The 16,302-nt window shown below is 43.7% G+C and overlaps 1 protein-coding gene and 1 pseudogene across 1 annotated transcript; both read left to right on the top strand.

The window, feature by feature from the left end:
• Window positions 1-624: 624 nt before the first annotated feature.
• Window positions 625-3,535, top strand: Crnn (cornulin). The gene is made up of 3 exons (XM_077791632.1): window positions 625-762; window positions 1,893-2,876; window positions 3,419-3,535. Exons 1-3 carry the CDS (start codon window positions 625-627, stop codon window positions 3,533-3,535), a joined length of 1,239 nt encoding a protein of 412 aa, XP_077647758.1.
• A 10,305-nt stretch (window positions 3,536-13,840) lies between these two features.
• Window positions 13,841-15,233, top strand: LOC113193430 (large ribosomal subunit protein uL18-like; annotated as a pseudogene).
• Window positions 15,234-16,302: the final 1,069 nt, after the last annotated feature.

Consider the following 16,302-nt stretch of genomic DNA (forward strand, 5'->3'; position numbering starts at 1 on the left):
CATTCCAGAAAACCTATTGCATTTGTGTTGAAATGGCTTCAAGGATTTCTTGGTCCCTTAAAGCTGTGTGGTCTTGGGCAAATCTGACTTTTCTGAGCCTGTTTCCTCACCTATAAAAAAGTAAGCTAACAAGGATGACAAGAGATGATGCACAGAAAAATGCCTTGTAAGCAGTGGTGCATATGTAGATATACACAAATTATATATGTGCATATGCATATAATAACAATAATGACATTTAATAGCTAGCACTTAGTCTAAGCCAGGCATCTGCCAGGTGCTTTTTTATGAATTATCTCTTTAAATCTTCCCAATAACCCTCTAAAGTAAGCACTAGAGTGGTCTTTATTCACAATTAGTAAGTGGAGGCATGGAGAGGTGAAACGGCTTGACTCAGCTCACATGACAGGCAGGTGTCGGGGCCGGCACTTAAACGCTGACTTAGGTCTTGCCTCCAGTCACTGTGTGCCCTCCTGCCCATACCTAAAATGCACCACGGGGAAGGAGGAAGACAGGCAGAGAGACGGAAGCAGCACACACGAGAGGCAGAAGACCTCTGAGGAAACACTGAAGCGCTGTGGACCCTCACAGGGGCTTTTCGTCTTTTGCAGCCTGACCTCAAAGATGCCCCAGTTACTGAGAAACATCAGTGGGATCATTGAGGCCTTCGGGCGCTATGCCAGGACGGAGGGCGACTGCACCGTGCTCTCTCGAGGGGAGCTCAAGAGACTCCTGGAGCAAGAGTTTGCAGATGTCATAGTGGTATGATGGCTGAGCCCGGGAGGGACATGGAGAGTGACCTTGCTGCAGAAGCTTTGCTGGGGGATTCAAGGAGGCAGCAAGTAAATCAAGGCCTGCCAGTACTGAGGGCAGTTGTTGGGGCAGGAAAAAAGAGCAAGAGAAAGTCATGGGGTGGACAGGCCCTGGTCCTTAGAGAAGGACAAAGTTCTTGGTCCTGGTTCTTGGTGTTAGTTAATTGTAACTTGAAGTCAAGGTAACAGGACACTAAAGGGACAGCTCAAAAAAGAAAGAGACTTGAAATGTTCTAGAAAATAAGATGATTGCTGCTTTCTGTAGCCTCAACTTGCTAGACTAAACGCTTCTCATGCCTATCTGAAATTTGATCATCCATTAGAGGCATTCACTAGGAACAGAGTTCTGTATCTTGCACAAAGAAGTCATTCAAAAAATTAGCTCACCGCTCACATCAGAAGTGAGATTTTGGAGCATGGGTTATTAACCGGTGGAGGGAGCCTCTACCCAACAAATCAGAACCAGGGCCTTATGTTGAATCTAAAGCAATCAGGACGATGAAGTCCTTGGGAACAAGGGATTGTGGGCACAGCTGGATGTTGCCTCTGCATGCTCAGAGCAGCCTATGGTCCTTCTGAACGCCACCCCCCTCCGCCTGGCCATCACACCCCACCTTGGTGAAACATTTGAGCCTCTGTGCGGAGCTCTCAGAACTCCCATGGGGTCAGGTTCCTGCTAACCTCTCTTTGCATGGAGCTTGCTACAGAGAATCCAGCCTCTTTAACAGAGGCAAGGTTCCAACCACAGCCACCCCCCTGCAATCATCCCTAGAGCCCAAACAGTTGCACCATGAACACAGGCATTCATTCTTCAATACAGCTTTACCCAATTATCCTGAAGGCCAGAAACTGTACCAGATACAGAGGATACAAAATAAAAGGTGCTTACACATGAAGTAGAGAGACAGGACTAAAAAAGGTAGAGGCAGATAAATATTAATGCTGCTAGAGCAAAATGTGTGCAGAGCTGGAGGGTGGGCTGCTAGTCTGCAGGGCTGGGAAGCCTAGCAGCTGGGCCACCTGTCCTGACCACACCTTCCTGAGGGGAGGGACGCTGACTTGTCCTCCTCTTGTTTCCAGAGACCCCACGATGCAGCCACTGTGGATGAGGTCCTGCGCCTGCTGGATGAGGACCACACGGGGACTGTGGAATTCAAGGAATTCCTGGTTTTGGTGTTTAAGGTTGCCCAGGCCTGTTTTAAGACCCTGAACCAGAGTCCTGGAGGTGCTTGCAGTTCTCGAGAATCTGGAAACCAACACTCTGGGTCTTCACAAGAGCTGGGGGAATGTCAGAGAAGTGGCTCTGAAGTGGGAAGCGATGGGCAGGGACAACATCAAGAGGCAAGCAGCCATGCACAGAGCCAGCAGGCTTCCAGAGGCCAGGGAGGGACTGGGACTCAGACCCAGGGTCAGGACACCAGCTCTGCACAGGTCAGCAGCCATGACAGGCAGGCTGAGTCCCAGAGGCAGGAGAGGGGGAGTCAGCAGACACAAGGAGCAGGCTACGTGGAGCAGACCCCAAAAGTAGAGGACAGGGGGTCAGAGAGACAACTGAAGACCAGCGAACAGACAGGTGAGGTTGTGACTGGACCTGCAGCTCAGACCCAGACAGGTGCCACCCAGGCTGGGCAGCAAGACAGCAGCCACCAGACAGGAAGTACCAGCATCCAGACACAGGGGTCTTCCTCTGGCCAGACCAGACAGACTGAGACACAGGGTCAGGTCAGGATCCAGACCAGCCAGGTTGTGACAGGAGGACAAATCCCGACACAGGCAGGGTCACACACCCAGATACACAGCCAGACTGTGGGACAAGACAGCAGCCATCAGACAGGAAGTACCAGCATCCAGACACAGGGGTCTTCCTCTGGCCAAACCAGGCAGACGGAGACACAGGGTCAGGTCAGGATCCAGACCAGCCAGGTTGTGACAGGAGGACAAATCCCGACACAGGCAGGGTCACACACCCAGATACACAGCCAGATCGTGGGACAGGACAGCAGCCATCACACAGGAAGTGCCAGCATCCAGACACAGGGGCCTTTCTCTGGCCAGACCAGCCAGGTTGTGACAGGAGGACAAATCCCGACACTGGCAGGGTCACACACCCAGACACACAGCCAGACCGTGGGACAGGACAGCAGCCATCACACAGGAAGTATCAGCACCCAGACACAGGGGTCTTTCTCTGGCCAGACCAGCCAGGTTGTGACAGGAGGACAAATCCCGACACAGGCAGGGTCACACACCCAGACCACAGAGCAGGGCAGGTGCCAGGCTGAGAGTCACACAGGCAGTAGTCAAAAATGGACACACTCTGAGGTAGGAGGGTCCGTGCCAGGTGGACAGACTCAGACTGGGGAAAGCCCTGAGACAGGAAGACAGGAGGGGAGCGGCACTCACACAAGTGTGGCCAGAGAGCCGGGGGAGAGCGAGCCCACAGCGGTCAGGGCAGAGTGGGTCGATGACCACACGAGGGAGGTGGTGCTGGGAACTGAAGACCACGGCAGCCGGCACAGCTGAAGACCACGGCAGCCGGCCCCGGACGCAGGCCAACCAGGAGGGCAGCGGGGCGTCACAGCCAAGGCGCTGTATTCCTACTTCAGAGGCAGCAAGCCGTGACTCTTCCCGACTCCGATTTCCAGGACAGAAGCCTGCTGAAGAGCCCTTTGCTGTCCTGCCCTGGCCAGCCGACGGGCACGTCCTTGGACGTCAGCTCCTAATCACGGTGCTTCCCTTTCAGGTCTCTCCCAACACATCATTTCTGCCAGGTGCTTTCTGTCCTGAGCTCTCTTCTGCTGCTTTGCTCTGTGGACTTTCTCAGGAGCAGAGATGCACGGAGCAGGCCCTCCCTCTGTGCTGAACTCCCCCATCTCACGGGGTTCTCAGAGCTACTTCTATCTCCACTCTCTGTCCACTGCCCCACCCATCCTAGTGCATCAATAAAATCTCCTTAATTGATTTCTGTGTCCTATTCAGTTGTCTCTGTTGATGTGACAGGCTAAGGGCTACAGGGTTATGATATAATTCTGAGAAAACAGTGTATGACCTTCTCAGAGCGAGAAAGATTCAAAGTGAGGAGATGTCCTACTTAACCCTTGGTAGAGGGGATCAGGGAAGACTTCTTCCAGACGGACTTTTTGGGATAGCCCTTAACTTATTCCCAGTCTTTCCCTGTCTCTAATTCTAGAGCATGAAGTCTCTATTCACCTGTGTGGTCACACAGGGCGGCTGACTTGATGGAAGGTCCAGCAGCTCTGCAGGAGAAATGGCAGAAGGCATGGTTCTGAGGGGCTGAGCCAGAAGCCAGAGCCCCCGAGCTTCTCTTCCCCACGTCCCCTCAGCCTCAGCTCCGACCTCTCATGATGCTTCACCCACTCGAAATGAATAAGTTATGGGTAGAACCAGAGGAAACATTTTTGCAAATTAAGATTTTTAAACCTAACCCTAGAGAGGCTGATTCCTAAGGTTTGGAGCAAAACCTATGAATACTGTTTAAAAACTTCTCATGGGAATGTGTGCTTCTGGCGGTACAGACGTTTAGGTACTCTGAAAGCCTCCCACAAGGAAATAAATACATCTTGAATAAGGCATATTTCTCACCGTGTTCTTGGTTCTTGGGAAATAAGGAAAATCTCTAAGGAGAAAACAAAATGTGGTAGGCTGAAAAACTACCTCCAAATATGTCTCCTAATCCCAGGAACCTGTGAACACGCTGCCTTACAGCAAAAGGGGCTTTCAAATGTGATTGTGTTAAGGATCTGGAGTTGGCGAGATAAGTCTTGATTATATGGCTGAGTTCAATATAATCACAAGGCTCTTCGTAAGAGCGACTCAATAAAAGGACACATGGAATGAATGAGCAGTTGGAGCCATGTGCTAGGAGCCAAGGAATGTGGAAAAGACAAGGCATTTCCCCCCAGAGCCTCCAGAAGGAACACAGCACATCCAGCACCTGGATTTTAGACTTCTGATCTCTAGGGTTGTAAGAGAATAAAATGTGTATAGTTTCAAGCCACTAAGTTTGGAGTAATTTGTTTCAGCAGCAATAGAAAATCAACACAGAAAACAAAAACCTAGAGCTGAGCAAGCCAGGGTGGTGCAGGCCTGTAATCCCAGTGATTCAGGAGACTGAGACAGAAGGATCACAAGTTTGAAGACAGGCTGGGCAACAAGACCCTGTCTCAAAAAACAAACAAACAAAAACACAAACCTAGAGCTGAAGCAAGAATAGTTAGGGGATAATCATGTATAAAAGGTGAGGACAAGCTGATTTTATATCCCCCCAAACTGGTCTTTAAATATAAAGGCCAGGCTGGGGCTGGGGCTCAGTGGGAGAGCACTTGCCTAGAATGTGTGAGGCACTGGGTTTGAGCCTCGGCACCTCACAAAAATTAATAAATAAAATAAAGGTTAAAAACAAGTTCAAATAAATAATCTATATCTTTTAAAAATAAATAAATAAGTAAATAATAAATAGGCCAAAGATGAACAGCAAAGAACTTGCAGGCTCAAGGAATAACCCTGCCTTAAGCTCTTCCTGGAGAATCTTGGAGAAGAGACATGTATTCACACACACACACACACACACAGAATCACAGAAGAAGCTTTTGAATTATACACACTTAAATACATCTAACTTCAGATCTGAGACTAAATAATGTGGACAAGGTGACAGAACAGCATTTAATGTTATGTGCTCTGAATATATAGAATGATATAGTTAACAAAAAATGATTATAGAAGGGGAAAGTGTATGGAAAATGGAGTAAGCTCACTGGTTGTCTTATGTAAGTATATACTTCAAGGAAAAATTGGGAATAAAAGAATATCACTTCAAATTAGATGTGGGGAGGGTGAAGGATTCTAGAAAATGTCATTATTAATTAGAATGGGGAATGAACAGACAAAATACAAAGGGGGGGTACAAGATACATACTACATAAATATATACTATAAAGGTAAGTAAAGATAGAATGAAAACATAAACCTCCCTCAACATCAAAAGATATTCCAGGGCTGGAGATGTACCTCAATGGTAGACCTAGCATGTACAAGGTCCTGGATTTGATCCTCAGCACTACAAAGGAAAAAAAAAGATATTGCAGAAAAAAGCTACATACACACAATCCCTTCACAGTGTATGTGTTTGTATGTATGTACATATGCATATAGATAGAATGATATACACATATACATACACATATTCGTAAAACTCATATGTGAGGTTCTACCCAACCACACAGTAACCTAACAATAAAACTACTTATAAAATATTCAATACTAAGATATAAATAAAATATATCCTCATACTGCATTCAGAAATAAAGCAAACAGGATTCTTACAGGCAGCACATGCAATATTGATGAATATCACCAAATCTGTGGTATCAGTTATTGGTAGAAATTAACAACACATATACATACTATTAATCAACTCTTGGATAAAAGGAGATGACTAGAAAGTGAAATTGTGGAACTTTTTGAAAGTAACAACTAAACAAGACATAGAAATATTGATTGAAAAGTTAGAAAAATACCTACAATGAAAACGAAACAAAAACAAAAGGAAGAATTAATAAAATCACAGGAGAAATTAACAACTAAAAACAGAAAATCATTCCATCAGTGAATAAGTAAATAAAAACCCTACATTTTGGAATCAATAAGGTAGTAAACTATCAACCAATGTTGTTTTTAAAAAGGTGAAAAAAGTGAAAGTGAGAAAACACAGATACACAGAGTAAGAAGTAACAATGGGCAAAGGCAAAAGTTCACACAGAAAAAGTAACAAATCATTCTAAAATGTATGAAAGATACTAAACTTGTTTATAATCCTAGAAACAGACTAAAACTGTATTGAAGTGCCATTTCTCATCCTCAGCCTGACAAAACCTCTCTGTGAGTCTGACGTGGAGCTCACACTTCCTAGTGGGGATGCACAATGACAGCTCAGTGGAGGGGGATTGGGCAAAATTCATCCACTGAATAAATGCCTGCTTTCTTCCAGCTGTTTCCCCGGGACCTGAAGTAGGGGTTAGCAAACTGCAGCATTCAATAATTAGTTCCTGAGGGAATTAAATGGCTTGACCTCTCCTTCCATACACGCAAGTTAATATCCTTAAGGACTTGAAACTATGTGGAGTTAGATATAATCAAGCTCACGGCAAATGAGAAAATCAAGTTTTCTTTAGTGTTGCCCAAAGTCCTGCTGTTGGAAAGGGGCAGAGCTAGGACTAAATCTAGGTCCTCTGAATATCAACTCAGTGCCAAATCACACCTCACAGAGCAGAAAGGGCACCCGAGAGCTTGAGGATCTACCAAAGGGGTTGAAAGTCAGACAGTTGGTCCTCCAACCCCCATCTCCATACTCAATGGGTGATTCTTACCATGAAAATATGGAGTCCTTGTATACCTTGGAGAAAACACCACTCTGGATCCATATTCTTAAGGAACTTCCAGGAATGGAAAGGGGGTGTTGAGTTACCAGTCCTTTCATCCATTGTATTTCTTGCTATAAACAGATGGATTGGACTCATGAATGACAATCCCCATCTTTGGGTTTAGCAGATGTGAGACTGACACTCAGGAAGAATCTACCTTCACAGTAGTTCAGAGTCTGGGCCTAAAGTGGGGTTCCTCCTAAGCTTCTGCATCCCCCAAGGTAACCCCAACTGTTCCACCCCAGGTCATCCCTCACCCCTCATCTCCTTTTGGGATTCACTGACCTCCCTTGAACTTTTAGTGTCAACATATATCTGTTTCTTTCAAACAATATCCATGTTAATTGAGAGTCCAAAGGAAAAATTTGTGCAAAACAGAGACTCAGTGGGAACGGAGTGTTTACATACAGCCCCAAGGTGAACTCTGACATTTCTCTTTCACGACATATCAAACACTATAAAATGTACTTACATGCCACTGAAATAGAATTTTTGCTGAGAATTTTTTGAAAGAAGATTTTTATAATTTTCCTTTTTAAATTATTTGGATGTAAATAGTATCTGATTTGACTATAATGCTATCCTTGCAGTTACAGAGCACACACTTGAGAGGGAAAAAATCTATATTAAAAGTTTCTAATCAAATAAAAAAATTCCATTAATACTAAATTCAACAATGAATGAAACTTACAAAGTTTTATTTCTAGGGATTTTAAATGTTTATTTCTATTTTGCACATTTTTAAAAAAATTTGGATACCTATAGAATAATATCTGTTTATTTTTGATTCATACATCTTTGTTGACCCTTGTAAAGCTCCTAAGCCCCAGTCACACTGAAGTCCTGTTCCCGGGCATACGGGGAAAGCCTCACTCCAGAGGCCCGGCAAACCAGGTGGCTTCCCATTTCTACAGAGCATCGTGCTGCTGCCCCCTGGTGACGGTTAAGACTGATGCCGCTAAAAAAGCTCCTGGAGGAAAAGTGCTTTTTAGGGAACAGGAAAATGTTAATCCAACACGGGGCAGGCTCAGTAGTGTGGTGGTGAGCACAGCAGCACCCACAGGAAGTACAGGAAGTGGCCAACCCCAGGCTTCACGGACCCTCGGTTTGTGGTATGTGTTTCTGTGTTCAGGAGGGGTCCTTCACAGATCCACTGTCTTTAGCACACAGTTTCCAATGTTTGCCAGGGACTGGGTTCCACTGCCTGATTACCTTACCTGGGAAAGCACATGTCTGGTGCAGTCCCACAGAGAGGCAGGGAGGTAAACATCTCATGGTTCTCCCTCTTCAACCAGATAGTGGCAGTTTGAATATTTTTCAGGGAGAGGGATGGAGACCAAAGATATGGCCTGTCGTGTCCTGGCAATTCCTAGAAACACTGGTTCATCTTCCAGCACTGACACAAGCCACTCAGCTCCGTGTTCCCCACTGATATATGAGCTACAAATAATAAATGCTGGGTCCCTTTGCTACATCTCTACAAGGAGAACAGGGTTTGGGCTGGAGAGTGCACATCCTGTTCTTAAATGTTTCCAAATTAACAGAGGGGGAAAAACCTAAGAAACTATATCATCCAAATGGCTGTAGGTGTGGTGAAAGGCTTGCTGATCCACAAGGCCCATTTCTTACAGAGGTGCTGAAAGTTAGGGTGTGGGGCCTGTTGGACCTGACAAGGCTAAACTTTCAAGGTAGCACCACCTCCTACCCATCATGGCTGAAAGGGGCCCCTGAACCTCCTTTTCACAGCACTGAACATCTCTCCAGGTAAGAGGCTCGCTGTTCCATGGCGTCAACAGGAATATGAGGCAGTTTGGGGGCCCATGATTCTGGATAAAATATGAAGTAGACACGGGTTCCAGTTTATCTAGGGATTCTCTAGAAACTTTATCACAAAGTGATGTAGTGGGGCCACCTGTAAGAGGAATACTTCTTGGAGAAGTGTCCTGGGGGCCAACACAATAACACGTGCATTAGAAGTCTCTAGTCTATCTGGAAAAGAAAAGTACAGTTAGGTAACCAGACAGCCAGACGCTATGTCAGACCCAGTGTTTGGCCTGAGCTTTGTATAATCTTGTGCTGAGCAGGTAGGAACTCTTCTAATACATGTTTTTAAATGTTCCATACAATGAGACACAAATTTACTTACAAACCATTATATGTTTATCACAGAAAAATGATAAAAGAAGCAATAAAGAGATGAATGCAAAAAAATCAATAATACTATTACCCAGAAATAACCATCATTCTTTAATTTTTGTAGAGATTTATATGGTAATTTGCATCTAAATTACCATATAAATCTCTACAAAAATGTATAACCATAAGTGCAAATTTATACACCAATATCTACATTATATATCTGTAAAATATATAAATTATACCTGTATGCAAATTATATGTACATGTATAAACATACATATATTACACAAAGATATATGACCATAGTTCATGATAAATAGCTTTAATGGATTATTTTCAGTAATTTAGAGTAGTCCACATCAGTAGAATTTGCTGGTTAGGACTGTTTACTAGTGAACAAGGTTACCAGGGTTCACCTCAGTTGTGCACCTTACAAGAAGTGTGCCCTTCTCTTGTTCATTGCTGGTGGGACTGCAAATTGGTGCAGCCAATTTGGAAAGCAGTATGGAGATTTCTTGGAAAGCTGGGAATGGAACCACCATTTGACCCAGCTATTCCCCTTCTCGGTCTATTCCCTAAAGACCTAATAAGAGCATGCTACAGGGACACTGCTACATCGATGTTCATAGCAGCACAATTCACGATAGCAAGATTGTGGAATCAGCCTAGATGCCCTTCAATAGATGAATGGATTAAAAAAATGTGGCATTTATACACAATGGAGTATTACTCTGCATTTAAAAATGACAAAATCATAGAATTTGGAGGGAAATGGATGGCATTAGAGCAGATTATGCTAAGTGAAGCTAGTCAATCTTTAAAAAACAAATACCAAATGACTCCTCTGATATAAGGGGAGGAAACAAGGACAGGGTAGGGACGAAGAGCTTGAGACGAAGATTTTCATTAACAGGGTTGAGAGGTGGGAGGGAAAGGAAACGAGAAGGGGAATCGCATGGAAATGGAAGGCGATCCTCAGGGTTATACAAAATGACATATAAGAGGAAAGGAAGGGTAAGACAAGATAATTCAAATGGAAGAAGTGATTTACAGTAGAAGGGGTAGAGAGAGAAAAGGGGAGGGGAGGGGAGGGGAGGGGGGATAGTAGAGAATAATACAGACAGCAGAATACATCAGACACTAGAAAGGCAATATGTCAATCAATGGAAGGGTAACTGATGTGATACAGCAATCTGTATACGGGATAAAATTGGGAGTTCATAACTCATTTGAATCAAACTGTGAAATATGATGTATGAGGAACTATGTAATGTTTTGAACGACCAACAATAAAAAAAAAAAAAAAGAAGTGTGCCCTTGATCAAGATACTTGTCTTAATTAGCTCTGAAGTGGAGAAAATAATGGTGTCTCCACACAGGTATGTGCAAGGATAGAAAAACTCACATATTTAATGCCTGGCGTGTGGCATGGTAAGCCCTCAACAAACATTGAAGGCATGAGGCTTTCTTGAAGACTACCAAACATAAAAGCAAAGAATGCTTGAAGAAGAAAGAGAAGTTACAAATGATTCTAACTGGACAGCCCTTGGTCAGTGTGGACCACTCTCACAGGCTGAACTTTCCTCCTCGGAGGATAGCTGCTGCTTTTAGCAGCTGCTGTGACCACAGATTATTTAAGGGGATTTCCATCTCAAAGAAAACTTAAGAATCAGGAATAAAAAAGGAATTAGGGATGAATCAGTATTATTCTAAAGTAAAGATGTAACACCTACCTTGGCCCTGTTTCTCCAAAGTCCTTGTCCTGTCTGTCAGGGAATAAGACAGTTTCTCACTGTTGACCCTTCTCCCCCTGAAGACCATAAGACTGTTGGATAAGAAGCAGCAAGGGGGGCTGGGGTTGTGGCTCAGTGGCAGAGCACTTGCCTGGCACGCATGAGGCACTGGGTTCGATCCTCAGCACCACATACAAATGAATAAATAAAATAAAGATCTACAACTAAAAAAATATTTTTAAAAAAGAAGCAGCAAGGTAGCTAATCTCTAACTGGTATTTTTCCACAGGACTCAGGGAGAGGAATGGAGGGTATGTAGGCCAGGAGAAGGCAAAGGCAACCATTTGCAATGACTGCATCTGACTTAGAGACAAACGTCTAACAAGCTACAACAATCTGGGCCACAGTGATGAGAACAATCTTTGCTGTTGTTGTTTTACGATGCATTTTATCTTTGGGTTCCAGTTTTTTGTTCCAAGAAAAAGTCTCCATCATGGAGGAAAATTCCTATACTGCGACTGAAATCTACCTTATTTTTTAATCCAATCCCTCATGTAAATAAACACCAGTGATAAAAATGCTATGCTGTCTGCTGATCAGTATAGAGACTAATATGAGATTGATAGTTTCCCAACGGCTGCACTATAACCACCATGAATCCCGAGGAGAGTTGTCTGGGCCACATCCTCTGGTGTCTGCAGTGGCAATCTGCTCACCAGAGCCAGGCTCCCCCTCCCAAAGCACCATCTGTCATTTCATGGGGGATCCTTTCCTCTGCCCACCACTCAACAAACACAGAGTTGTCCTTATAGAGCAGCAACTCAAACCGACTTCCATGTTCCATGATAAACCAGGCAGGAACTCAGTGCTCTCATCATCAGCTATTGCTGCGTGATAAGATCAGTAGGCATGCCTACTGTGGAGGAATTTGTTTGTCTTATGACAAACAAATTGGTGTCGTAAAATATAATTATACCATTACTCACAATCAACGAAAAACGGTCACACCTTCACATAACTTTGGGTATTAGTTATCCCCAAATTAAACATTGATCAGTAATCTGAGGTAAACCACAGATTTTTATGTTTTCCACCCATGACCAAGTCTTTCTCACTTAACTGGTTCTGGTCTTCTGCCCCCTCTTGAGGGTTTTGCTATCAGATTAATTTGTTGATTTCTCTGCTCTCCGCCCTCACATAAGTACCCCTCCTAGGTGGATACGGCCTGCAGGTGACTCTGCTGAGATCTGTGGCACCTGTTGAAATCAGTCAGCTTATCTAGTTCAGTAGCATGCCACAAATGATCAGCCTACACTTCTTCAGGGCGAACCTGACCATTCACCAAGTGGAGGCACCTTTTATCAACCCTACATAGCGAGGCAACCCTCACGTCTCCCCAGATCCAGGAACTAATAATAAAATTCACCTACATATGTGCCAAGATCTTTTGTTTCCACCTTGAAACCTTCTGTCCCTCCTGTATCTCAGGGTGCTGATCACCTCTTGAGAAGGTCATGACGTAGTGGAAAGACACTGTGCCAGGCCCTGGTGTCAGAGTGTCAGGCAGACCTGGATTGACTCCTGGCTCGGCAAACTACCATCTGTTCAACTCGGAACTGGAGCCTCTTTCTGTGCTTCTTTTCCTCACTGCAAAATGAAGACCCAAACAGCTCCCTTATAGAATGGTCAGGAGATCGATAGTACACTGGGTGCAATTTACATGCAGAGGTGCTCAATAAATGTCGGTGCCCCACATTCTCCCTTCTCCCAGCTGCACCTAGTCCTATTACCCTACCAATATACTTCTCCATACAAGAAACTGCCAGTTTCTATTATTCTCCTCTAAGAAAACTTCCCAAATCCTCCTTTTATTCTGCTTCTTCTATCTACAATCTCAAGCTGATAAGGTTTGTAGGAACATAGGGACAGAAATATGCTCTTGGTAGATCAGTTATCTGGGACCCCAGGTTGAAAAAAAAAGAGTTGTTTTTTTTGAGAATTAGAAATAAGGTAGTAAATTAGAACACACTATATGAAAAGAAATTTATTAGTGTACATTAAGAACTTTAAAATATTCATACTTTTTGATATAATTTCACTTGTAGGAATTTATCATATAAAAAGATATTATCAAAGATTTGTATATAGGATGGTCATTACAGTGTTGTAGTGGTGGAAATATGGAAGTGATCAAAATATTCAAGAATAGGATGCTAAAATAATGGAGCAAATATTAGACAGTCATTAAAAATTTTGAGAGGGGGCTGGGGTTGTGGCTCAGTGGCAGAGCACTTGCCTGGCATGTGTGAGGCGCTGGGTTCAATTCTTAGCACCACAAATAAATTAAGTAATCATCCTTCTACAACTAAAAAATATTTTTAAAAATTCTGTTTAAGAGTTTATATCATTGATAAATGTTCACAATATGATACAAACTTGAGTAAACTATCAAATTTAAACACTATATTACATAAAACACAGAATTATCATGTGATCTAGTCATTTCACTTCTGTGTGTATACCAAAAGAAAAAAGGCAGGGACTAGATGTTCACAGCGACATTATGCACAGCCAGAAGTTACAAGTAGCCAAGTTCCACCAGTGGGTGAAACAATAAGGAAAGTGTGGTATGTGAATATAATGGAATATTATTCAACCTTAAAAGGAAGGCAATTCTGAAGCCTGCTATGATGTGGATGGACCACAGTATACTATGCTAAATGAAACAGGTTAGTCACAAAAGGACAAATACTGTGTGTATGATTTCATTTACATGAAGTACCTAGAACGGTCAAATTCATAGAGAAAGCAGAACGGGAGTTTCTGATGCTGGGAGAAGGGATCAATGAGAAGCTTTTATTAGATGGGCACAGAGCTCAGTTTGGAAAGATACATTCTGAAGACAAATGGTGGTGATGGTCACAACAAAGAGGCACTTAATGCCACAGAACTGGACAACTAAAATGGTTCAAATGGTGCCTACCCACTGTGTAGGTCTGTGTTGAGCCCTGCCATAGTGTGGCAAGAATAAGCCTACTTTAAGAGATACCAAGTGAAATTCAGAAGACGACAAGGTTAAAACCAATTACGACGTGTGGAAATACTAATTCTGGATAAAAGTACTACACACCCAAATGCAGGATGATCATTCATGTAACCAACAGAGACATCACTGTCCTATTTCTTATGCCTATATTAAAAGGGATATGATGGTTTATATGGCACATGCCCACGAGTTACCAAAATATGGTGTGAAAGTTGGACTGACAAATTATGGTGCAGCCTATTATATTGGCCTTCTGCTGGCCTGCAGGCCTCTCAGTAGGTTTGACATGGAGAAGACCTATGAAAGGCCAAGTGGAGATGATCAGAGAGAAATATAACACAGGAAGCATTGATGGTCAACTTCGTGCCTTCGCTTGCTGTTGGGATCCACTATGTCAGGACTGCTGCTGGCAATAATGTTTTTGGAACCCAGAGGAGACCTGTGGATGGAGGCTTGTCTATGCCTCATAATACTAAATGATTCCCTGGATATGATTCTGAAAGCAAGGAACTCAGTGTAGAAGTACATTGTAAGCACATTATGGGTCAGAACTTTGCAGATTATGTGTGTTACTTAATGGAAGAAGATGAAGATGCTCATAAGAAACAATTCCCTCAGAATCTAAAGGAAGATGTCATATGGGCATGGTGGTAGGTACCTGCAATTCCAGTGGCTCAGGAGGCTGAGGCAGGAGTTTTGCAGGTTAGAGGCCAGTCTTGGCAACTTAGCAGAACCGTGTCTCAAAATAAAAAAATAAAAAAGGGTGGGGGTGTGAGCACCCATCAGTGCTCAGTGATCGAGCACCCCTGAGTTTGACCCCAGTACCACACACACACCAACACACGGGGGTAGGCATCAATGTAACTCCAAGCCTGGAGGAGTTGTGTAAGAAAGCTCATGCTGCTTATACCAAAGGATCCAGTCTATGAGAAGAAGCCCAAGAGAAAAGTGATAAGGAAGGGTAGAACCACCCCAGGTGTCCCTTGCCCAGAAGAAAGAGTAGGTGGCACAAAAGAAGGCAAGTGTCCTCTGAGCTTAGGAGCAGGAGGCTGAGAACTAAGCCAAATGACAATTTTCTATGTAGACTTTTCAGATAGACAATTAACTCACTGACAAAACAGCTTAAAATGGTTAAAATGGTAAATTTCATGCTGTGTATGTTTTACCATAATAAAGAGACACGGGACATTCACATACACATACACAGACACATTAATGCAACACACGTGTACATACATACATACATACATACGTAAGACACGTACATAAATGAAACACCCAAAAGGCCATAAGCCAAATGTTAGCAGTGACTTGTAAAGTCCGAATAGTGAAACTGCAAGATATTTTTGCTTTTTTCTTTATATTTCCTGTATTTTCCACCTTTTCTATTATGAACATGATGCACTACTTTTATGGCCAGGAAAAAAAAATGCTTTTTTAAAACCACTAGAATTTCTTTCAACAGGTGGTTTGCTTTTAAGGAGGAGGCTGGTGGCTGTGTCTTCTGCTGGGCTAGAGGCAGACACAGGACTTTCTCCTTTCAGACCCGCCCTCCATCTTTAGAAGAGTTTTGCCCTCACAGGGCCAGTAAAGAGCACCCGCCCATGCGGCCTTTGTGGAAGAGCTTTTACAAGGTCTCTGGATCAGTACACGAATTCACGGCTGTTTTCATCAGGGACGCCTCCTGATGCCCCAGAAGCTATGTTTGGGTTGTTTCCTCTGACTTAGAGCCAAAAGAGTCAAGTCGAGGCTTTGGGTGGCAGCAGCAGGTAAGTGGCAAAGTAGCCCAGCCCAAGGCAGCCATCAGGACCCACAATGTAACCTCTGGCCAGACACTCCCTTTCCCTGGGCCTTCCTTCATTGGTAAGATGAGGGGCTCAGCACGTCTTCCTTCAAGCTCAAGAGTCACTTTGTCCATGGAGACTTCCCTAACTTCCTCCTTCAGATTCTACAGGTCACTTTAGCAGCTTGTCCTCAAATGCATCTCTGTAAAGTTGCAGTCAATATTTGCATAAATGCTACATTTTCTTTATCCATTCATCTGCTGAAGGGCACCTAGGTTGGCTCCATAGCTTCGCTATTGCCATCTGAGCTGGTATAAACATGGATGTGGCTGTGTCACTAGTGTG

This window comes from Urocitellus parryii, chromosome 11 (assembly GCF_045843805.1).
Source record: "Urocitellus parryii isolate mUroPar1 chromosome 11, mUroPar1.hap1, whole genome shotgun sequence".
NCBI lineage: Eukaryota > Metazoa > Chordata > Mammalia > Rodentia > Sciuridae > Urocitellus > Urocitellus parryii.